Here is a 23,095-nt window from a genome sequence, read left to right as displayed (position 1 = left end):
TTAGTTCTGTCTGTTTTATTACGTGCCCTTGGACTAACCCCCCCCCCCCCCTCTGATTTCTCCAGACCAGTAGTGGAGACATGGATCCTTGTCCCAGATAATGTCCGGCAGTGGACATGAAGAGGAGGATGGAGAGAAGCCGGATTCCTGATCTTGCCGCTGCAACATGTACGACGTTCTAGATGATTGTGCTTGCTTGGGTTGCATTTTACGCTAGCAGAAGCCTCGTGCAAGGTTTTCTGCTGCACTTTGGGCGCCATACAGTTCATGTAAATGAACATTCGGGGACCAGTAACATGGGGAACAACTGTGTGTGCAGAGAAGACAGTGACGTGGAGGACAATGTAGACTCCCCCAGTCAGCAAACTGAAAACCGCATTGCACCTGCCAGTGAATCTAGAAACCGCCCAAGAGATCCAGTAAGACCTCCTAGGAGGGGAAGGGGACCACACGAGCCACGGAGGAAAAAGCCAAATGTGGACGGCCTGGTGCTGGATACTTTGGCCGTCATCAGGACTCTTGTGGACAAGTAAGTTGGGTTTTTTGCGTTTAGGATCTTTCGTATCGGATCACATGCTGCCCACCTTATAAGGCCTCTTGCACATGAACATTTTTTTTTTTTTTTTTTTTCGGTTTACTTTCCGTTTTTTGCGTTCCGTATACGGAACCATTTCTTTCAATGGATCCGCAAAAAAAAACGGAAGGTATTCCGTATGCCTTCCATTTCCGTTCCGTTCAAAGATAGAACATGTCCTATTATTGTCCGCATAACGGACAAGGATAGTACTGTTCTATCAGGAGCCAGCTGTTCCATTCCGCAAAAAACGGAAGGCACACGAACGTCATCCGTATTTTTTTTTTCGGATCCGTTTTTTGCGGACTGCAATATATGGTCTTGTGCAAGAGGCCTAATACTGAATGTTTGCCCCCCCCTTTCACCACTGGACAGGTGATAAATGCTAGATTTGTGGAGGAGTTGAACCCCCACCAGTGTCCCATCATCTCCTGGCTGCAAAGCGAGGCCACATGCAGTATGAATGCTATGGTCAAGCATGCACGAAAAAATATCCTATCTTATCATGGAGCAACAGGGTCCATGCTTGACCACCGCTTCACTTAAATTCCCTAACCCGTGGTAGAGGACAGGGAGCCGGAATCCCCCATTCAGGTGACCATGAGAGTCCCAGCTATAAGAGCCCACTAAACTAGCATTTATCTCCTCTCTAGTGTATAGATAATAACCGCTATTAACCGGAGTACCCCTTAAAATATTAATCAAGGCAGAATCCGCACTTATGGCTGCAGCTGAGCTCTTTATTTATTTATTTATTTATTTATTTATTTATTTATTTATTTTAAGCATAGAACACTTAGCACTAGATTTGTCTTAAAGGACGGTTGGTTACATTGACATTGCCCAATATTAAAGCGGGCCGGTCACCACTCCTGACATGTCCGTTTTAGGGAAGGCTTGTAATCCCCGCGTAATAAGTGCTCTGTTGCATCTTGTCTTATAACTCTGCCGTTCCTCTGTCATTCCTCCTGAAAATGAAAGTATAAATAAGCAACTCGGTGTTACCATTGCTTATATCAAAGGGCTGTCTCCTGACCCAGTTATACGGTCTTCACTGATTGGAGGAACGCCCCCCAACTAGTAACACCCATTTTGGCCATAGTGTTTTTTTGTTTTTTTTTAGGAGCTCCTGGGTAATGTTGAGCGAACTTGTGTTCTAAGTTCTGCTTCCAAAGTTCGGATTATCGAAGAATCCCGTTATGAATTCCGCTACCATGGACCATAACGGGATTCTTCCATAACCCGAACCTTAGACGCCGAACTTAAAAAAAAAAAAAAAAAAGTTCGCTCAACAATACTCCTGGGGCTATTGGAAGTAGCTGAGATAATGGGAGTTGTCATATTAGCAGTTCATATTCTACATTGTGGATTCAACAGTTATTTCCTAATAACTTTCGATCCTGTCTGTGGACTAAGACTCTGTGAACACTTGCGTCATGGTTTCCGTTCATGCTTTATCCTCTGTACGTCGAATACCACCTGTCCCCTTGACTTACGATAGGGGACAATGGGTTGCGCTGAGGCTTCCGTCACTTGGGCAGAGACAATAATGCGGCAGTGCAGGGCTATTTTTCCTGTCAAATATAATGGGATATGTAAACCTTGCTCAGGATTGAGCCACCAACGCAAGTCTTCCGATCCTGTCTGTGTGTCATGGTTTCCATTCATGCGTTATCCTCTGTACGTCGAATACCACCTGTCCCGTTGACTTACGATGGGGGCCGATAGGTTATGCTGAGGTGGCCGTCAGTTGGGCAGAGACAATAATGCGGCAGTGCAGGGCTATTTTTCCCATCCAATATAATGGGATATGTAAACCTTGCTCAGGAATGAGCCACCAACGCAAGTGTGAACAGAGTCTTAATGATGCCTATGTGTAATGTGAGTAAAATATGTCTGAAATCTTCTTACCTCTGTTGAACATGATTTTGGGTGTACATCCCAATATCTTGACTTTTTTCTGCATGGCAAAAACCATCTGAACTGTGTCCTACCATCCAGCTAGCTCTTTGTTTTTGGAAAAGTAGAACAACTTTTATGAAGCATCCGGTCTCATGTGATCTTCAGGACACTTCTGATTCATCGGCCTCGTCCAAAGCCCCGTAAATCCTAAATCGCTGCCTGATGAATTGCTGAGATACTGCATTTCCTAAACGCATCTTGTGGAAAAGACAACCAATCATTGTTTGTACCCATTGCTTTTCAGTGACCAGGAGCCCCCCTATTCTATGATCACTTTGCATGAAATGGCAGAAACAGGTACTTTTTTATTTAATTTCATTTCTGTTCTTGCATTTGTTTCCCGCTGGCTCCTTGGCTTCTTCAAGAGGAATACTAGTTAGACTCCTCTTATAATATGACCTACATCTCAACCCATTCGACGGTAGAGCACCATTGAAATAAATGGAACTGTACTATGGGTGCTGCCCCCTGGTGGAGCAACATGGTATACAAATATATAAATACCTTTTTAATAATCAACCCAATGGTTAAAGTGTCCAATAAATGGCCATTATTTGTTAACAGCGCAGGGGATTTCATGCATGTTTTATTGCCTGCGTACAGCACCACGTCACAGTGACGTCTCCTGCATGACACAGTGGAAAGGCTATGAGTGGCTCATATCCAAACGTCATGATGATGGGGCATACCTTCTGAAACAGGGATGTCAAACTTGTGGCCCTTCAGCTGTTGCAAAACTACGACTCCCAGCAGGCACCGATGGCTATAGGCTGCTCGGGCACGATGGAAGTTGTAGTTTTGCAACAGCTGGAGGGCCACAACTCCCAGCAGGCACTGATAGCTATAGGCTGCCTGGGCACGAAGATAGTTGTAGTTTTGCAGCAGCTGGAGGGCCACGAGTATGACATCTCTGCTTTAAAAGATCACTCCCGACAAACGGATACCCTGTTATACCTAGCGCAGGGCCTAAAGAGGTAGAGCATTACACAGGGATTCTTAAAGGTGCCCTCACACCATCAGTAGATGTTGTCAGGACGCTCGTTCGGACGACAACTGGCTTTGTTGACGCCGCATGCATGCTCGGCAAAGCTTGTGTGTTATCAGTAGGGACAGAGCAATATTGCACTGCCAGACCCCTCTCCAACATCTACCTTCAACGTGAGAGTCGGCACCCCCCCATAACATAAGTCAGTCAGTTGGTTATGGAGACTTTGCGTTTGTGTGTATGGACACGTTCAAGAGGAAACTCAAGGGATCGACCTGTAATAAAGAATAGACGATGCTTACCTGACAGGTCTTGCACAGTGGCTACAGTTCTACTGGCAGGGCTCTGTTTTTCCAGCCGTAGCGGTGACGTAATGTCGACAACACGTGACCGCTGCAGCCATACGCTGGTCTCAGCAGTGCAGCCAGGAAGAACTGGAGCAGCAGTGCAGAATCTGTCAGCTAGGTAAGTCCTCTTTATTACAGGTTGATCCCATAAGTTGTCTGGTTTGATCTTGAAAACCCCCTCGGCTGTGCGCCATCTTGTTTCTCCTGCCTCCGGGCCCTGCACTCGGCCTAGATTTGGTGCAAAGAATATATTTTTTTTTTTTCATCCTCTTTCTTTAGATTTGATTGAATAAAAGATGGATGCAGAAAATGCCCCATATGTAATGTGTGAACAGGACCTTAAACTAAAAAAAAAAAATACAGCTTCCTTAAACTCCCGTGCGCTGTACCAGGGGACCCGTGTGAAATGCAGGGCATAGCATTTCTTGGGCCAAATAATGTGCCACCATTGCCTGTGGCGTTCCCAGGTGGATCCACTAGTCGCCGGCTGACTACAAGGATTGTCGCAAGGTGTTGACTCATTTAGGCACTGCCCAGCAAGAGACAAACCGAAAAAAATACCCTTTTAAAGGGGTTGTCCAGCTTCCTTGTAAAATAGGTTAAAAGCTGCTTAAAATACTAAAAATAACAGTGAAATTCACCTTCCAATCCTCTGCCTCACCCATTGTGAGGCTTAAGGGGTTCCCTGCCAATTCCTGTATACTGGCCTTTAGCAATGACATCCTGAGACGTGACTGCTGGGGCCAATCCTGGTCTGTAGTCGTGACCTGTCAACACTGCAGTGGTCACAACTGCTGTTGGCAATTGGCTGCAGCAGTCACCTATCCATGTTGGGTTGTCATTGCTCGGGGCCAGGATACAAAGTCTCGAGCCGGGCCTGGGAGCGGTGTCTAGCAGGGACAACCCCTTTAAGTCCTGGCTGTATTTTCCAGCTTTGTCTTAACGCCCTGAGTGCAGCTTTACTGCACAATGTTGTCTCTGCCGCCTTGCAGCTCCGGATGCATTACCTGTGCCTCGTTTGTGTTAATTACTCTGCTTTCCCGCGACAGATAATGGCTGGCTGGATGTGGTGCAGTCCCTCATTAGAGTCATTCCATTAGAAGATCCCTTGGGTCCAGCTGTCATTACGTTGCTACTGGATGAATGTCCGCTGCCAACAAAAGTACGTGCCATCCTGTTATTGTCGGCTCCGAGTCCGTCCTCGCTTGTCCTGTAATGATCATAAAACCTGCACGTGACCCCAGAGTCTATAGAAACACAGCAGTTTAATGGTTGGGGTGTAAGTGTAGGCCTGCTGGGAGATGAGGGGGTTAATTTACGGGCCTCCGCAGCGGTGTCGGGGATTTTCGTGTGTAGGTTTCACTTCCAACTGAGTTGTGGTTTTATTTAATCATTGCATTTTCCAGCCTAGGGAAACTGTATGCCAAGAAAAACCACTTCTAAATGGTCACCAGTCGGGAACTGGACACTTGGGTTATAGTTGGAGATTTGGTCTCCCAAGACCTCCAGGCTTCCTATCTCCAGGATCTGGTCCTGCTCTAGTGATGTGTTCCCCGCTGGTCCAGCAGTGGTGATGTTGCGTGCATCGTTCATGGGAGCTCTGCAGCTAATCATTTGAGGCCAGCGATTGGCTGCAGCAGTCATGTGAATGATGAAAGTGATGTCATCACTGCAGGGCCCGCTGTGAACACTGGAGCAGGAGATCAGGACATCATTGCTGTGGGGGATTTAATAGGTGAGCAAACATAATATATATATATATATATATATAATTAAAAATATTTTTTTTGCTCTTAGGCAACTTTATAAAAATCTCAGTCAGCCCCTTTACTTTCCCTTCTATTTTTGTTTGAATGTCAGGTGACTGGGGATATTTGCTCAACAGTGACGCTTAGGTCACGTTTTTGCAAACTTTTTTTCTGTGGTATGTCCATTGGAAGGATTTTTTGATCTACTGAAAGATTCTAGACCAAAGGAGGCCAAACTATAGCACTCTTTTGGCCTCTGTCTGGTGAATGTGGGTCTTAGGCCTCATGCACACGACCGTTGTTCTGATCAATGGGGCTGCAAAACATGCGGACAGCACTCCGTGTGCTGTCCGCATCCGTTGCTCCGTTCCGAAGCCCAGCCCAAAAAATATATAACGTGTCCTATTCTTGTCCGTTTTGCGGATAAGAATAGTCATTTCTACAATGGGCTGCCTGTTCTGTTCTGCAAATTGCGGAAGGCACACGGGTGGCTTCCGTGTTTTGCGGATCCGCAATTTACGGACTACAAAAAACAAAATGGTAGTGTACACGAGGCCTTAAGGACATGGTCAATGTATGCATCGAGAGCTTTCCCAGCCCATATGCTGCAATAGCGGTGTGAGAGTAGAAGTAGTCTGCCTGGTATTGCGGGCGAGGCAGTGGTGAGGGGCTCCTGCTGCAGCCAGGTCTGTGCTTTGTGAGATGTAGGGCAGTGGCTGCTCTCCTGGGGCAGAATACTTCTTAGTCTGCATTATGAAACACCGTACTAGTACTGCAGGTATTTTTTGCATCTAGCTGAGAATGTATTGTATCAGAAGTGAGTCTTAATAGCCTGCTCATAGCCCTGCGAGCTGCATTCATAGTCTGGTAAATCTCAGGAGGTGACTTGATGCCAGGAGTGGCCCCTTATCATTTTAAAGATGCCTAGAATTGGTTAATAAGCCTTTGATCTATTTTTCAGGATGCCCTGCAGAAGCTGACAGAGAAATTAAACCTAAGTGCGGCCACAGCGATCCAAGACTCCAGTAATCCCGCCAAACACCGTAACACAACTGCTGTATTAGGATGCTTGGCTGAGAAGCTGGCAGGTGGGTGTGTGTCCTTAAATCCCCGCTCACAGACTGGTAGGTGCCAACGGCAAGAAGGTGTTTGTTCCGATGGCGCAGATCATTGCATAAGAGGCAAAACTGAAATCCTGCACGTTGAATAATTTTATTAGAAGACTTCACTGCAATTTATTAGTAATATGTTCACGATTATACAAACCATTGCTTAAAGGGGTTGTCCAGTTTCAGAATGATCAACCTGCAGTAAAGAATGGGTAAGCAGGGCTGTAGTCCTCCATCTGCAGCAGGATGTCTCGTCCGTTACTCAGTGGTGTATCCTAAAACCGGACAACCCCTTTAACTGCTGCCATGTTTTCCAGCTTAGTCTATGTTTGCATCACCATTGATTTCCATTGTTCTGCTCCACCCTCAGAGCAATTATTTACCTGATGGCGGGTTCAGCTGACAATCTAATATGTATAGAGAACTCCCGATTCAGCCCCCCCCCCCCTTCTTCCCGACAGATGATGTTTTGGGCAAACTGAACGCTTTTTGTTCTCCCAGGAGACAAGCCGCCGCCAGAATTGTCTGCAGCGACTTTCTTCTGTCTCCAAATTGGCAGCACCTACATGCTCGGACAAACCAAGCAGGCATGAGATAGCCGTTCGGTTGCTGTTGAAAGTATATGGGCACCTTAATATAAGTTCTGTGACCACCTTAGTTATCCATTCACACGTCTGTATGAATGGGTCCGCGTCCGTTCCGCAGTTTTGGCCGGTTCCGCAAAACACTTGCAGACATGTGAATGGACCCTTAACTCGCTGTCCTCCCCCTTCTCCACCATTAACCTGTCTGTGGGGCCAACTAGACCATTGTAATGCAGAATAAGTGGACTGACGCTGAAGGCTGCGTGTTAAAGGTGGATGAACCCTTCTAAGGCTACTTTAACACTGGCGTTTTGGCTTTCCGTTTGTGAGATCCGTTCAGGGCTCCCACCAGCGGTCCAAAACGGATCAGTTTTGCCCTAATGCATTCTGAATGGAAAAGGATCCGCTCAGAATGCATCAGTTTGGCTCCATTCCGCTCTGGAGGTGGACACCAAAACACTGCTTGCAGCATTTGCTGTCCGTCTGACGAAACTGAGCCAAACGGATCCGTCCTGGCGCACAATGTAAGTCAATGGGGACGGGTTTGTTTTCACTGACACAATCTGGCACAATAAACGGATCCGTCCTCCATTGACTTTCAGTGGAGTTCATGACTGATCCGTCTTGGCTATGTTACAGATAATACAAGCGGATCCGTTCAGAACGCGAGTGTGTAAGTAGCCTCAGATATAATATCTTTCAGATATATAACATGTTTTCCATTCTTTTTAGGTCCTGCCAGTATCTCTCTGCTTAGTCCCGGGATTTTGGAATATTTGTTAGAAAGCTTGGTGAGTCTGCCGGGTGCTCATGATCTCCAGGAGGGAGGATGAGGGTCTAGGTCACATCATGTAGTGCCGTCTGGATTTCTGTCCATTCAGAGAAACGGAAAAAAAGCCTCCATTTTTATCCTTATCTTGAATGGGTTATTTAGAGTAATAAACTCCCAAACAACCTGACCTATATGGGTCACACGAATTCCATAACAAAACCCATATAGATGAGCGTGTTCTTACCCAATAAATACATAAACCTCAATATCACTATAAAAATATCTACTTTATTAGTTCATCAATGTTTAAAAGCAGAAATAGAATCCACAACCATCGGGACAACTGGTGACGGTTAGTACAGACGAGCACCACAATAACAGCTTGATTTTTCCAGACAAACAGTATCGGTCCTTTAAAGCGAAGGCCACATTAACCCTTTAGGATACCGGAGTTTTTTTTTTTTTTTTTTTTTTTTTCGTTTTTGCAGTTTCATTTTTCTTCCCTATCTTGAGCCATAACTTTTTTTTTTTTTTTTTCGTTCACATATCCATATGAGAGCTTATTTTTTGCAGGACAAGTTGTACTTTCTAATGCCACTATTTAATATGGCATACAATGTAGTGGGAAGCAGGAAAAAAATTCCAAATGGGGTGGAATTAGAAAAAGAAAATTTGATTTCCTCCACTGTTTTACGGGTTTTGTTCCCACAACGTTCCCTTTGCAGCAAAACTGACCCATGCCCTTAATTGTCTGGGTCAGGGAAATGAGGGACGGGAATTTTTATAGGTATTCTTTTAGGTTCCGAGCCTTATTCTATGTATGCTGATTCTTTCCTTTATGGACATCTCTTTTGAATGTCCTTTTTAAAGTCCTAACTTTGGCGTAATGTTCTCTGTATAGCATGGAATTATCTCAGTTCGGCCTCCTGCACACAACCGTGTCTGTTTTGTGTGTGTCCACGTTTTTAAATTTTTTTAACCTATTAACTTCAATGGGTCCTTGGTCCGCATTTTTATCTTGTGTCCTGGACAATACGGATGCAGAAAGCACAGAGATGATCCCTGTCCTTTCCACCTCCCTATGTCCCTTCTGCAAAAAGATAGAACATGTCCTATTCTTGGCTGCAAAATGCGGACCATGGACGCATTTAAGTCAGTGGGCCCACAAAAAATGAGGATGCGACACTGACATTGTCCGTATTTGCGGACCGCAAAATACATCCGGTCGTGTACATGAGGCCTTAGACTCTTAAATCTGTTTTTGGAAAATCTGCGTGATGACCAGTACGGCTGGCTTCTCCAGAAATCCTATATGCGGATATTTGGGGGTAATGCTCTTTAAAGTGAACCTTTCTGAGTATTATGTCCGATCTACGGGTAACATGTTATAGAACAGGAGGAGCTGAACGGATCGTTATTTAGGTTTGTGGGAAAAGATTCGGTATGACGCGTCATTTATTGATCTAAAACTCCTTGAGTGGGCCGTTCTGTGATTGACCGCTATCTGTGCGATTGTTGGGTCACTCAGTCATACTGAATCTTTTCCCACAAAACCATATATCCATCTGCTCAGCTCCTCCTGCTCTATAACGTGCAGACTGGGCTGTAATATCAACGTGACGGCTCAGTTTTAGGTCTCTGTGGAGGCCAATATAGGTATCGGGTTAATTTTTACTCCAGGTTTTTCTTGATCTAGAACATTGCTGTCATGCGGTTTGTAAAGTCTCGTCTTCTCTGCTCTAGAATTTCAGGTTCCATCCCATGGTCATTCTGTTTGCGCTGATTGCACTGGAGAAGTTTTCACAAACAAGTAAGAGCTGAGCTTCTGGGGGATGAATGTGATGACTTTTATTGGGGGGGGACTTTATCAGCATTAATTCATTATTGGTTACATATTTAATCGTATTCACCTTCATTCCTTTCTGCTGACTTCTAGGTGAAAATAAAATGACTGTTTCAGAGTCTCAGATCAGCGATCGTCTTCTTCTGCTCGAGACGTGGACCAATAACGGAGATTTCTTGAAGCGTCAGGTTGGCTTCTGCGCCCAGTGGAGTTTAGACAATTTGTGTAAGAGCTTTTTACTGTCTATAACCTCTCGCTCTCCCCTTGGACGTTATTCAAATTGGTTTTCCAAGATTTTTACAGCTCCTGATGACCTATCTTCAGTATCTGATCTTTGGGGGTCCAACACCCCAGACCCTCGCCAATCAGCTGTTTGAGAAGGCACTGGCACCGCTACGAGAGCCACGGCCCTCTCGCAGCTTACAAAGCACAGTGCTGCACAATGCATAGTGGCTGTGCTTGGTATTGCACTCAGCCCCATGGCAGTGTATGGAGCTGAACGTGATACCAAGCACAGCTGCCATACTTTGTATGGCGCTGTGCTTGGTAAGGCTACTTTCACACTAGCGTTCGGGGCTCCGCTTGTGAGCTCCGTTTGAAGGCTCTCACAAGCGGCCCCGAACGCATCCATACAGCCCCAATGCATTCTGAGTGGATGCGGATCTGCTCAGAATGCATCAGTATGGCAGCGTTCAGCCTCCGCTCCGCTCAGCAAGCGGACACCCGAACGCAGCTTGCAGCGTTCGGGTGTCCGCCTGGCCGTGCGGAGGCAAACGGATCCGTTTGAAGTTGACACAATATGGCTCAATTTTCAAACGGATCCGTCCCCCATTGACTTTCAATGTAAAGTCTGGACGGATCCGTCTGAACAACTTTCACACTGAGAATTTTTTCTAAACTATAATGCAGACGGATCCGTTCTGAACGGATCCAAACGTCTGCATTATAGGAGCGGATCCGTCTGTGCAGACACCAGACGGATCCGCTCTGAACGCAAGTGTGAAAGTAGCCTAAGCTGTGAGAAGACGGTGGTGCTCACAGGAGTGCCGTTGCCTTCTCAAACAGCTGATGGGTGGGGGTCCTGGATGTTGGACCCCCACTGATCAGATACTGATGACCTATCCTGAGGCTAGGTCCTCATTATCAAAATCTCGGAAAACCCCTTTAAGGCCCCTTGCGGACTCGCACCGAGGCACCCGTCCTGAGCTTGCAGCACTGCTGGGGGTCACATAGCATTATATTGATTTTATGATGCTATGTAACCCTTAGGCCCCTTTCACGCAAGTGAGTTATCCGCGCGGGTGCAATGCGTGATGCGAACGCATAGCACCTGCACTAAATCCTGACCCATTCATTGCAATGGGGCTGTGTACATGAGCGTTGTTTTTCACGCATCACTTTTGCGTTGTTCTATATTCTGCGGTTTTCGCGCAACGCTGGCCTCTTAGAAGTGAATAGGGCTGCATGAAAATCGCATCCGCAAGCAAGTGCGGATGCAATGCGATTTTCACAGATGGTTACTAAGAGATGTTGTTTGTAAACATTCAGTTTTTTATCACACGCGTGAAAAAACGCATTAAATCGCATTGCACCCGCGCGATAAGAACTGAACAATTGGAGAGGCGAAATAGGCGCGGTATGTGTAATATTGCAGCAGTGAGCTGTATTGAATGGCTTAGTTTGAAGGGTGGAGTAGACGAACCGGTATTGGGGGGGGGGGGGGAGATATGGGCTCTGGGGTATCAGCGACGGCAGCTAAGGGCAAGAGGGGGAATAGAGGAGTTTAAAGGTTCTATGTTTGTGTATTCAGTGCTGGATTTATTGCCATCATGTTTGTTAACGTAGAAACTATGTGATTATCTACGGCACTTGGGTATGAGCTGCGCTCATCTTTTTTTTTTTTTTTTTTCGTTCTTGACGTATTTTTTGGTGTTTTCGCACTGTTTAATGGCATCTTTGTAATTTTAACTGAAGAAAATAAAAATATTTTGCAACTTAAAAAAACAAACAAACAATTGAACATGATCGCAAACAAAACTGAATGTACTTGCTTGCGAAATCACGCATTTTTTACTGAACGCATCCGCTCACGCTCGTCTGCAAGGGGCCTTACAGTTCTGGAATGTATTAGATGACACTGACATAATGCTGTCAGTGTTATCCAATACATTCCAGAACTGTAAGGATTACATAGCATCATAAATCGATATAATGCTGGCGACCCCGGCAGTGCTCAGCGGTCAGGACGGGTGCCTCCGTGCGATTCCGCAGTGAGGCACTCGCTCGTCTGCAAGGGGCCTAAGGGATAACCTAATTTATGTAATTCCACCAACTAATTCCTCCTGTTTCCTTTGCAGTCATAAAAGAAGGGAGGCAGCTGACTTATGAGAAAGCGGATTTGACGCCCATTAACGCCATGCTGAACAGCAATGATGTGAGCGAGTACCTCAAGATTTCTCCGTATGGATTAGAAGTAAGGACCCTAGCGTGAGAATAATCTCTGACCATTATTCACATTGAACAAGTAACTATTATTTTAATAGCGGTAAGTATACAGGGGGAGATTTACCAAGACCGGTACTTTCTATGCTGGTCTTAATATCCCCTTCACTGCCGGAGGAGGCACCACATTTATGACTAGGCTCGGGCCTCATCATACTTTTGGCGCATCCTCCTGCAGAAATCTACTGAGGGCTCAGAGCTGCCATAGATTTCTTGTTTAATTTGAGCCAGAAAACTGGCGTAAATGAAGATAAATTTGTCGTGGCTGCTGCCCACGCCTCCTTCGCACCCCTGCTGCACCCCCTTTATAAAAAGTGTCGCAAACACATAGCGAGGGAGCTGATAAATCTCCCCCACAGTATGTTGGGACCCTAGGGGGATTTTCAGTCTGATCACCCCTTTTTAAGTTCTTCTTTTTCTCTTTTTTTCCACCTTGCTGTAGGCTCGGTGTGATGCTTCCTCCTTTGAGAGCGTTCGCTGCACATTCTGTGTAGACTCTGGTGTCTGGTATTATGAAGTAACTGTCATTACCTCTGGAGTTATGCAGATCGGGTGGGCGACTAAAGACAGCAAATTCCTCAATCATGTAAGTACTTCTTTCTTTTAAATACTAAGTGCCCATGGATTCTTCCCTTTGTAACCGGTGCTGCATCCTTTTCTTGACGCTGCCGGACGAGCTAGTGGCTGATGGAGCATCAGTTTAAGGACCAGAGATGTTACTAAGGCACCGACTTATGTAAAACGTGAATTATTAGACTTGCATATATAAAGGTCGCGGTGGTTCCCTTTTAAGAGTGTTTTCCAACAAAACCATTGATTCTTTATGGGGCTAAAAATGGATGAAATGCTCATAATTGTACTTCAATATACTACAGAAGCATTTGACAAGGAGACACATAAACAATGAAGCAGCAAACCTAGTGAAAACTGATGTACGGTGACATCACATGTCCTAGAAAGAGGCCGCAGTACTCAAGGAGCGCCGACCTCTTCTAACAGCTGATCACAGCAGGGGTCTGGGGTGTTGGACCCCCCCCCCCTCCCCCCTCCTTCCTGGTCTGATATTACCAGATAGCCCCTTTAAAAATCTTAGTGCAGCTGGAAAACCACTGTATAAGCCACACAGTCAGAGCTATAAAAAATAAAAGACCGTGATCAAAAATTCATGTACCCTAAAATGGTACTTATGAAAAAGTCAACTTATCCCTCAAATAAATAAATAAGAAGCCTTTGCGCACCGCTGTTGACGGAAAAGTAAAAAAAATTATTTTGCTCTCAAAAAGTGGCGGCACAAAACAAATATTTCTCGCCCATATTCCTTGGGGGACACAGGAAACCATGGGTATAGCTCTGCTCTCTAGGAGGCGTGACACTAAGTGAAAGCTGTAAGCCCCTCCTCCATCAGCTATACCCTTCAGCCTGGAGAAGAGACTGCCAGTTTTTGCTTAGTGTCCAAGGAGGCAAGACACCCCCTGCTTATGCAGGGTTGTTTTCCTATGATTTTTTTATTTTTGCGTTATTTGTTGTTTTTAATTCGATTTTTTTCTACCTACAGGGACAACAGAGGCGCATTAGACCCCTCTGTTTCTCCCGGGGTTGAGTTGCGCCAGTGCCGGTAATTCCGCACTGCTGCCTCCCCCACAGAAGACAAGGTGGACCAGGGCAGCCTCGCTCCCCTGCGTCCCGCCAGCTCAGGGTCGTCCGCACGCCAAGTCCCTCCCCCGGCTTCCTGCCACTGCGGTGCCAGGAGCTGAAGGGGCGACCCCCGCTGGATGGACTGAGGGCGAAGACAGCGTATGGTGAGAGTGGCTGCTCCAACCTCCCCTTCCTCCCTCCCACCGCTGCTACAGGCCTCCTGGGCTCCCATGGCCACTGCTACATCCCCCTTGGCCACTGCTACATGGCCACTGCTACATCGTGCGACCCCCCCCCCCCCCCCCCCCTGGGCATATCGGGACCGTTACCGGGCAGGGGAGTTTATCTGGGCAAGTCCTTGGCAGGGACGCTGCCTTCAGGGGACGGCTGCAGGAAAAAAGCAAGCCGTCTGCCACATCCAGGCGCGGCGGGGGCCGCTTACTTGGCGTGAACGGCGCCATTTCAGGCCGGCACTTCATCATCCTTGGGGGTTAAAATCATTTTGCCGCGCGCGCGCGGCTCTGCTTCTTCAGCGCGGCAGAGGGGGGGCGGAGCTTCCTACATGCGCTCCGCTACTTCCGGTTTCATCGGGCTCCACTTCTCAGTGCTGCGTGGAATCCTCTCTGCCGTGCGATCCTGAAGCCATTCATCTCCGTGCTGCTGCCTCTCCTCCACAGCCTCCTCAGTCTGTTCCCCTTACCGCTGCCACTTGCATCATCCGGGTCTGGTAGGACTGTTAACCCCCTCCGTGCCACCACTTTTCTTGGGGTCTCCCACTTTAAGTGCAACATCTTTTTTTCCACCATGTCAGACCCTTCTGCAGCCGCCAAGCCTTGGTACCATGCCTGTACTGCTTGTAGGGAACCCTTTCCCCGGGGGCAGTCTGATCCGCACTGTACTGCATGCCGAGCTCCACCGCAGCCTCAGTCGCCCGCTGTGTCGCTCCCTGCTTCCTCTGACCCGCCTGACTGGGCTAGATCCCTGTCCCAGGCCGTGGAAAGCCTCACTCATGTCGTGGGCCGCCTAATAGACAGGCCACCTACCCCGCAGGACGCCTCTCTGACTGTCGCGCCCTCCGGGTCCACTGCTTCTGCCGCTGCAGCGGGTTCACTCTCTCTTAGTGACCCCTCCCGAGCTAGGCACTCTCAGAAGCGTATTAGAGTAGAGCGAGCCTCCTCCTCTGAGGCCTCACTCTCCCCGCCACGCGTGCGCACCCAGACGAGCCTCTCCTCTCCAAAGGATTCGCTCTCTGAAGGTGAATTGGCAGTTTCAGATTTGGAAATGGACTCGGCCCTGCCGTCCAAGCTAGCCTCAGCAATGGGTCAGCTCATCTCTGATATTCGTGACACCTTTAAGGTGCAGGATGATCCCCCTAGCTCTGACGCAGCTAGCGTCTCCTTTATCAGACCCAGGCAGGCCTCAAAAGTCTTTCCAATCCACTCTGATTTCTCCTCTGTGGTGTCTAAGGCTTGGGCTCGCCCGGACGCCCGTTTTGTCAGCCCCAAGAAGCTGGACATTTGCTATCCCTTTCCAGCCGATGTCGTGGCCACATGGTCTTCCCCACCCAAGGTGGACCCCCCTGTGGCCCGGTGTCAAAGAACACGGCCATCCCTGTTCCCGACGGGTCCTCTCTTCAGTCAGCGGAGGACCGTCGCATGGAGACCCTTTCCAAGGGCATTTTTGCTGCCTCCGGTTCTGCTCTCAGACCGGTTTTTGCCTCTGCTTGGGCAGGGAAAGCAATCTCTGCTTGGGGTGCGCAGCTGGAACAGGAGTTGGACTCGGACGTCCCCATCCAGGACCTACGTTCCTTGGCCCAGCTTATTATTCGGGCCGGGAATTTTGTTTGTGAGGCCTCCCTTGATGCGGGAGCCCTTATTGCACGCTCCTCCGCCCTGGCAGTTTCCGTCAGGAGGGAGCTCTGGCTGAAGGTTTGGAAAGCGGACGCTGCCTCCAAACGTTCCTTGGCGGGGCTACCGTTTGCGGGTTCCCGCCTTTTCGGGGTCCGCCTAGACGAACTTATTTCGGAGGCCACGGGTGGTAAAAGCACCCATCTTCCTCAACCCCAAGCAAGGGGCGCCCCCCGCGGACGCCCTGGTGCGTCTCGTTTTAGGTCCTCCCGCAGGGCCTCTGGGGCCCCCACCACAGCTGCCGCTTCGGCTCCTCCCCAGGACAAGCGTAGGAAGCCGTTTTTTCGGGCCCAGCCCTCCTGGCGCAAGCCGCAGGCTGCCCGCACACCCGCAGCAAAGCAGTCCTCTGCCTGAAGGCGCGCCCCCACCCACCCGGGTGGGGGGCCGGCTCCTCCTTTTCAGGGACGTCTCCGACGCCTGGGCCCTCGAAATTGTGTCCTCCGGATACAAAATCGAATTTGCATCCTTCCCTCCAGATCGGTTCTTTCGCTCCCGCCCGCCGCGGGACCCGAAAAGCGCGGCTGCGTTCTCCGCGGCCGTTCAAGCCTTACTGGACAGGGGGGTGATTATCCCCGTTCCTCTAGAGGAAAGGTTCCAAGGGTTCTACTCGAACCTCTTTGTAGTTCCCAAGAAGGGAGGTTCGGTGCGGCCCATTTTGGACCTCAAAAAGCTCAACCGTTTTCTCCTCCTTCGACGCTTTCGGATGGAGTCCCTCCGTTCCGCGGTGGCTTCCCTGGAGCAGGGAGATTTCATGTCTTCCATCGATATACAGGATGCCTACCTCCATGTTCCGGTAGCCCGGTGTCACCATCGCTTCCTCCGATTCGCCGTGGGGGACCTCCACTTCCAGTTTGTCGCCCTTCCCTTTGGGCTGGCAACTGCCCCCCGGGTGTTCACCAAGGTCCTGGCCCCGGTTTTGGCCTTACTCCGTTCCAGGGGTGTTTTTCTGCTACCGTACTTGGACGATATCCTCATCAAGGCTCCGTCCCTTTCTCAAGCGGTTGCCAGCGTGGATCTCACTCTAGAGACTCTGGCGAGGTTCGGTTGGGTCATCAACTTCCCCAAGTCCTCCCTTCCCCCCTCCAGACAGCTAGTCTTCCTGGGAATGCTTTTAGACACAGGAGCGGCGGAGGTACGTCTTCCCTCGGAAAAACGTCTGACCCTCCGTGGGGCGGTTCAGGGTCTCCTTCTCCACCGTCGACCGTCCTTCCGCTTCTGCATGCGGGTCTTGGGGCAGATGGTTGCCTGCTTCGAGGCGATCCCATTTGCGCAGTTTCACTCCCGCCCTCTCCAACGGGCGATCATCTCCTCCTGGGACAAATCGCCGGAGTCTCTGGATCATCCCTTCCGTCTATCGCCTCCAGTGCGGTCATCTCTCCGCTGGTGGTTACAGTCCCCTCTTCTGGGCAGGTCCTTTCTGCCACTCAACTGGTTGGTGGTTACAACCGATGCCAGTCTCTTGGGCTGGGGAGGCGTGTTTCCTCCCCGATCCGTCCAGGGTATTTGGTCTCCATCGGAGTCCAAACTCTCGATCAATGTCCTGGAGCTGAGAGCGGCCCTTCTGTCTCTACGACACTGGACTCATCTGCTGAAGGGTCATCCTGTTCGTGTACAATCGGACAACGCCACGGCTGTGGCGTACATAAACCACCAGGGGGGCACTCGCAGCGCTGCAGCAATGCGGGAGGTCACCAGCATTCTCCGTTGGGCGGAAGCCCACGTCCCGGCCCTATCTGCAATTTTTATTCCAGGGGTGGACAATTGGGCGGCGGACTTCCTCAGTCGCACCACCGTCGACCCCGGCGAGTGGTCTCTTCACCCGGAGGTATTCGAGGCCATTTGCCTTCGTTGGGGCATACCGGACGTGGACCTCATGGCCTCAAAATTCAATCACAAGGTCCCCGCCTATCTGTCCAGGGCCAGGGATCCGGGAGCTTGCGGAGCCGACGCCCTCGTTCTTCCTTGGCGAGGCTTCGCGCGCCCATACATATTCCCTCCCATCCCTCTCCTGCCCAAGGTCCTTCGGAAGATAGCGGCGGAAGGCGTCTCGGTGATTCTGGTCGCTCCGGACTGGCCCCGCCGGTCTTGGTATGCCGACCTCATGCTGCTCCTGGCAGACGCGCCCTGGCCGCTGCCCGCCAGGGAAGATCTTCTCTCTCAGGGACCGATCTTCCACCCGCGTTTAGGGTCCCTACGTTTGACGGCGTGGTTGTTGAGACCACCGTCCTGACGCGTAGGGGTTTTTCTGCGGACGTCGTCCGCACCATGATCCGCGCCCGTAAGCCGTCCTCTTCTAGGATCTATTATAGGACCTGGAGGACCTTTTTGGGGTTCTGTGCCGATCTGGGGATTCCTCCGCTCCGCTTTTCTCTCCCCACCGTTTTGTCCTTCCTGCAGAGCGGACTGGCCCAAGGGCTGGGCCTTAGTTCTTTGAAGGGTCAGGTGTCTGCGCTGTCCATTTTGTTTCAGCGCCCACTGGCCCACCTTGGTCCTGTCAAGACCTTCCTTCAGGGCGTGGCTCACGCGGTTCCCCCGTACCGTCCTCTGGTACCGCCCTGGGACCTGAACCTGGTTCTCTCAGCGCTCCAGGCTTCCCCTTTCGAGCCTCTGCGGACGGTTTCCTTGCGACTTCTGTCCTGCAAGGTTATTTTCCTTGTAGCCGTCACCTCTCTTCGGAGGGTGTCCGAATTGGCTGCACTCTCCTGTCTGGAACCTTTCCTAGTGTTCCACCAGGACAAGGTGGTTCTTCGTCCGGTCCCTTCCTTCCTTCCTAAGGTGGTCTCCGCCTTTCATCTGAACGAGGACATCGTTCTCCCCTCTTTGTGTCCTTCCCCTTCCCACCCGCGGGAGAGGAAGCTTCATCGCCTGGACGTTGTCAGGGCGCTCAAGATTTACCTGGAAGTAACCAGCTCTTTCAGGCATACTGACTCGCTCTTTGTGGTCCCGGAAGGGTCGCGCAGAGGGATGGCGGCATCCAAAGTGGCTATCGCCCGTTTTGTCAAGATGGCTGTTACTGAGGCTTATCTCGCCAAGGCCAAGGTTCCGCCCCTTGGTGTTACCGCTCACTCCACTAGAGCGGTCGGGGCTTCCTGGGCTCAGAGGAATCGGGCTTCTACGGAGCAGATTTGCAAGGCGGCCACTTGGTCCTCCTTGCACACCTTCACCAAGTTCTACAGGGTGCATACTCATGCGTCGGCTGACGCTGCTTTAGGCCGTCTGGTGTTGCAGGCGGCAGTTGATTGATGCCTCTGGTGTTGGTTGAGTTTGTTCTGGTCCCTCCCTTCTGGGACTGCTCTGGAACGTCCCATGGTTTCCTGTGTCCCCCAAGGAATATGGGCGAGAAAAGGAGACTTTTGTATTACTTACCAGTAAAGTCTCTTTCTCGCTCTTCCTTGGGGGACACAGCACCCGCCCTTCATTTGGGTTACAGTTGTGGTTCCGGCTTGGTTGCCCCCGTTGGGGCTCGACAGTTCTTTTTCCGGTTGGTGGTTATCTTTCACTACTTGGACACGCAACTGGCAGTCTCTTCTCCAGGCTGAAGGGTATAGCTGATGGAGGAGGGGCTTACAGCTTTCACTTAGTGTCACGCCTCCTAGAGAGCAGAGCTATACCCATGGTTTCCTGTGTCCCCCAAGGAAGAGCGAGAAAGAGACTTTACTGGTAAGTAATACAAAAGTCTCCTTTTTTTTAACTTTGTTTCTCATTTTGCACAATAAAAAAAAAATTTTTAAAAAATGACACAAACACAACTTTCACACATTTGGTTTTGCCATAACCCAACCCATATAATAGCTGTAACATGTTATTTGTGCCGCAGGGTGAATGGCAAAAAAAGTGAAACACAAATAATCCCCGGAATAGTTTAAAAAGTTAAATCTATATGTTATGTATGCCAAATTGGTTACATTTAAAAAAATCTAGTTCTCCTACAAAAAAAAAAAAGCAAGCCCCTAAGTAATTGTCAATAGAAAATTGAGAGAGTATGGCTGTTGAAGTGCAACAATGAATAATAAAATGACTTCTCCTCAGGATAGGTCACCAGTACGTGATCGGTGGAGGTCCAGTTCCCAGCACCCCCGCCAATTGGCTGTCTGAAGAGACTCTTCATAGACCAGTGACTTCATGGACCTCAGGGTGGCTCGGTGCCAAGCACAGCTGGTATACAATGTACAGCACTGTGCTTGGTAAGCTGCTAGGAGGCCATGGTGCTCACTGGAGCGCTGCAGCCTCTTCAAACAGCTGGGGGGCTGGATTTTGGACCTCCACCAATCACATACTGTTGACCTGTTTTGAGGATAGGTAATCTGTATTAAAGGGGTTGTCTCATCTGAGACAATGGGGGCTCATCACTAGGATATGCCCCCATTGTCTGATAGGTACGGGTCCCACTGCTGGAAACCCGCACCTATATGGAGAATGGAGCGGGCCAACGTGGTGGCTGGAGGACTCCGGTCTGACCACCACCAAGCGCTCTCCCCATAGAAGTGAAAGGGAGCGCACCGTCCATGACCGACCACCGATCCCTTTCACTTCTATGGGCCTGACAGAAATAGCCAAGTCAGTGCTCGGCTATTTTCGGCAGCCCCATAGAAATGAATGGAGGGTGGAGGCGCATGCGCAGTGCAGCCTCTACCACTTTCCGTGGCTCCGTTCAGGAGATGGGTGCGGATCCCACTGCTGGGACCCGCATCTATCGGACAATAGGGGCATACCCTAGCGATATGCCCCCATTGTGTCAGATGAGACAACCCCCTTTAATGACGATCTGTTACCACTCCGGACTGTTTTTTAATAGCTTCATGAATTCCCCATGTAATAACAATTCTGGAGCATCTATTCTTATGCCTCTATGTTGTGCCATTTCTTTATTTCTCCTAGAAGTCTGAGTGAGACTGTGCAGGGACACCCCCTCAACTGGTTACCCCCCTCTGCACCCTTACAGCAGACTGCTAGCAATTCAGTCATAACTTCTAGTAGAAATAACAAAGGAATGGCTTAACATAGAGACATAAGACTAGATGCTCCAAAATTGTTATTACATGGGGAATGCATGAAGCTATCAAACAGGCAGGTCAGGACAGGTGAAAGGTAACATAGTACATAAGGCCGAAAAAAGACCTTTGTCCATCCAGTTCGGCCTGTCATCCTGCAAGTTGATCCAGAGGAAGGCAAAAAAAACCTGTGAGGTAGAAGCCAATTTTTCCTCACTTTAGGGGAATAAAAAATTCCTTCCTGACTCCAATCAGGCAATCAGAATAACTCCCTGGATCAACGACCCCTCTCTAGTAGCTATAGCCTGTAATATTATTACACTCCAGAAATACATCCAGGCCCCTCTTGAATTCCTTTATTGTACTCACCATCACCACCTCCTCAGGCAGAGAGCTCCATAGTCTCACTGCTCTTACCGTAAAGAATCTTCTTCTATGTTTGTGTACAAACCTTCTTTCCTCCAGACACAGAGGATGTCTTCTCGTCACAGTCCTGGGGATAAATAGATGATGGGAGAGATCTCTGTACTGACCCCTGATATATTTATACATAGTAATTAGATCTCCCCTCAGTCGTCTTTTTTTCTAAAGTGAATAACCCTAATTTTGATAATCTTTCAGGGTACTGTAGTTGCCCCATTCCAGTTATTACTTTAGTTGCCCTCCTCTGGACCCTCTCCAGCTCTGCTATGTCTGCCTTGTTTACAGGAGCCCAGAACTGTACACAGTACTCCATGTGTGGTCTGACTAGCGATTTGTAAAGTGGTAGGACTATGTTCTTATCACGGGCATCTGTGCCCCTTCTGATGCAACCCATTATCTTATTGGCCTTGGCAGCAGCTGCCTGACACTGGTTTTTGCAGCTTAGTTTGCTGTTTATTAAAATTATTTTTCCATGTCAGTGTTACCCAGTGTTTTACCATTTAGTATGTATGGGTGACTTGCATTATTCCTTCCCATGTGCATAACCTTACATTTGTCAGTGTTAAACCTCATCTGCCACTTATCTGCCCAAGCCTCCAATCTATCCAGATCCCTCTGTAGTAGTATACTGTCCTCTGCAGTGTGTGTATATATATATATATATATATATATATATATATATATATATATATATATACAGTATACTGTCCTCTTCAGTGTTAATTACTTTACACAGTTTAGTGTCAGCTGCGAAAATTGATATTTTACTGTGCAAGCCTTCTACAAGATCATTAATAAATACATTGAAGAGAATAGGGCCCAATACTGATCCCTGAGGTACCCCACTAGTGACAGTGACCCAATCTGAGTGTGTACCATTAATAACCACCCTCTGTTTTCTATCACTGAGACAGTTACTTAGCCACTTACAGACGTTTTCTCCCAGTCCGAGCATTCTCATTTTATATACTAACCTTTTATGTGGTACAGTGTCAAATGCTTTGGAGAAGTCCAGATACACAAGGTCCTCTTTAAACACTCAGACAACCCCCTTTAAGGTCCAAAACAGGCCTGGTCATTAAGGAGTTAAAATGGTTGTCCCCCCCCCCCCCCAGCTGGGCAATTCCTTATTCAGTGCAAGCCATCTTGGCGATCAAGGAGGGGGCTGCCAGACCGCAGCATAGCCAGCTAGATGACAGTCGCTCTGTTTCATGTGCAGGAAGGATACGGCATTGGGGATGATGAGTATTCGTGTGCGTATGATGGCTGCAGGCAGCTGATCTGGTATAATGCGAAAAGTAAACCTCACCAACATCCTTGCTGGAAAGAAGGTAGGTACCCTGAGACCTTTAATATAACAAGTCTTTTAATATTGATGACCTATCCTCAGGATGGGTCATATATATCCGATCGTCGGGGTCCGACACCCCCACCAGTGAGGCAGTGTGCACGTGCGGTCTCTTTTCCTGTTCACTGCTGCTTTGTCTATGGCGAGCAGGAATTGAGAAGGGAGATGGCGCATGTGCACTGTGCGCGCCTTCCCTTAAAGAGGACCTTTTCATGGGTCCAGACATTATGAAATAAGTAGCAGGTTATGTAGGGCACAGTCCGTGGATGTAAGATTGCTTACTATTTTTTTTTCTTGGTGCCGCTCCATTCGCCCGCTGTGCCCCCGTTCCCTTCTCCCGCCTGGTATGCTAATGACTAGCATCG

The 23,095-nt window shown here is 48.9% G+C and overlaps 1 protein-coding gene across 6 annotated transcripts in view; it reads left to right on the top strand.

Moving 5' to 3' along the window:
• The window catches only part of RSPRY1 (ring finger and SPRY domain containing 1), a 39,153-nt gene that overhangs the window by 5,743 nt on the left and 10,315 nt on the right, over positions 1–23,095 (top strand). For all 6 annotated transcript variants that reach the window (XM_040409325.1, XM_040409326.1, XM_040409321.1 and 3 more), the window contains 10 exons: positions 66–529; positions 2,781–2,833; positions 4,918–5,030; positions 6,578–6,704; positions 8,042–8,100; positions 9,825–9,891; positions 10,018–10,149; positions 12,282–12,397; positions 12,869–13,012; positions 22,602–22,713. In XM_040409325.1, coding sequence (XP_040265259.1) covers positions 183–529; positions 2,781–2,833; positions 4,918–5,030; positions 6,578–6,704; positions 8,042–8,100; positions 9,825–9,891; positions 10,018–10,149; positions 12,282–12,397; positions 12,869–13,012; positions 22,602–22,713 — 1,270 coding nt within the window. In that variant the 5' untranslated portion in view covers positions 66–182. The remainder of the gene's footprint in view (positions 1–65; positions 530–2,780; positions 2,834–4,917; positions 5,031–6,577; positions 6,705–8,041; positions 8,101–9,824; positions 9,892–10,017; positions 10,150–12,281; positions 12,398–12,868; positions 13,013–22,601; positions 22,714–23,095) is intronic.

Source organism: Bufo bufo, chromosome 10, assembly GCF_905171765.1.
Source record: "Bufo bufo chromosome 10, aBufBuf1.1, whole genome shotgun sequence".
NCBI classification, from domain to species: Eukaryota; Metazoa; Chordata; class Amphibia; order Anura; family Bufonidae; genus Bufo; species Bufo bufo.
The sequence above is the reverse complement of the archived record's forward strand: the minus strand, read 5'-3'. Positions and strand labels throughout refer to the sequence as shown.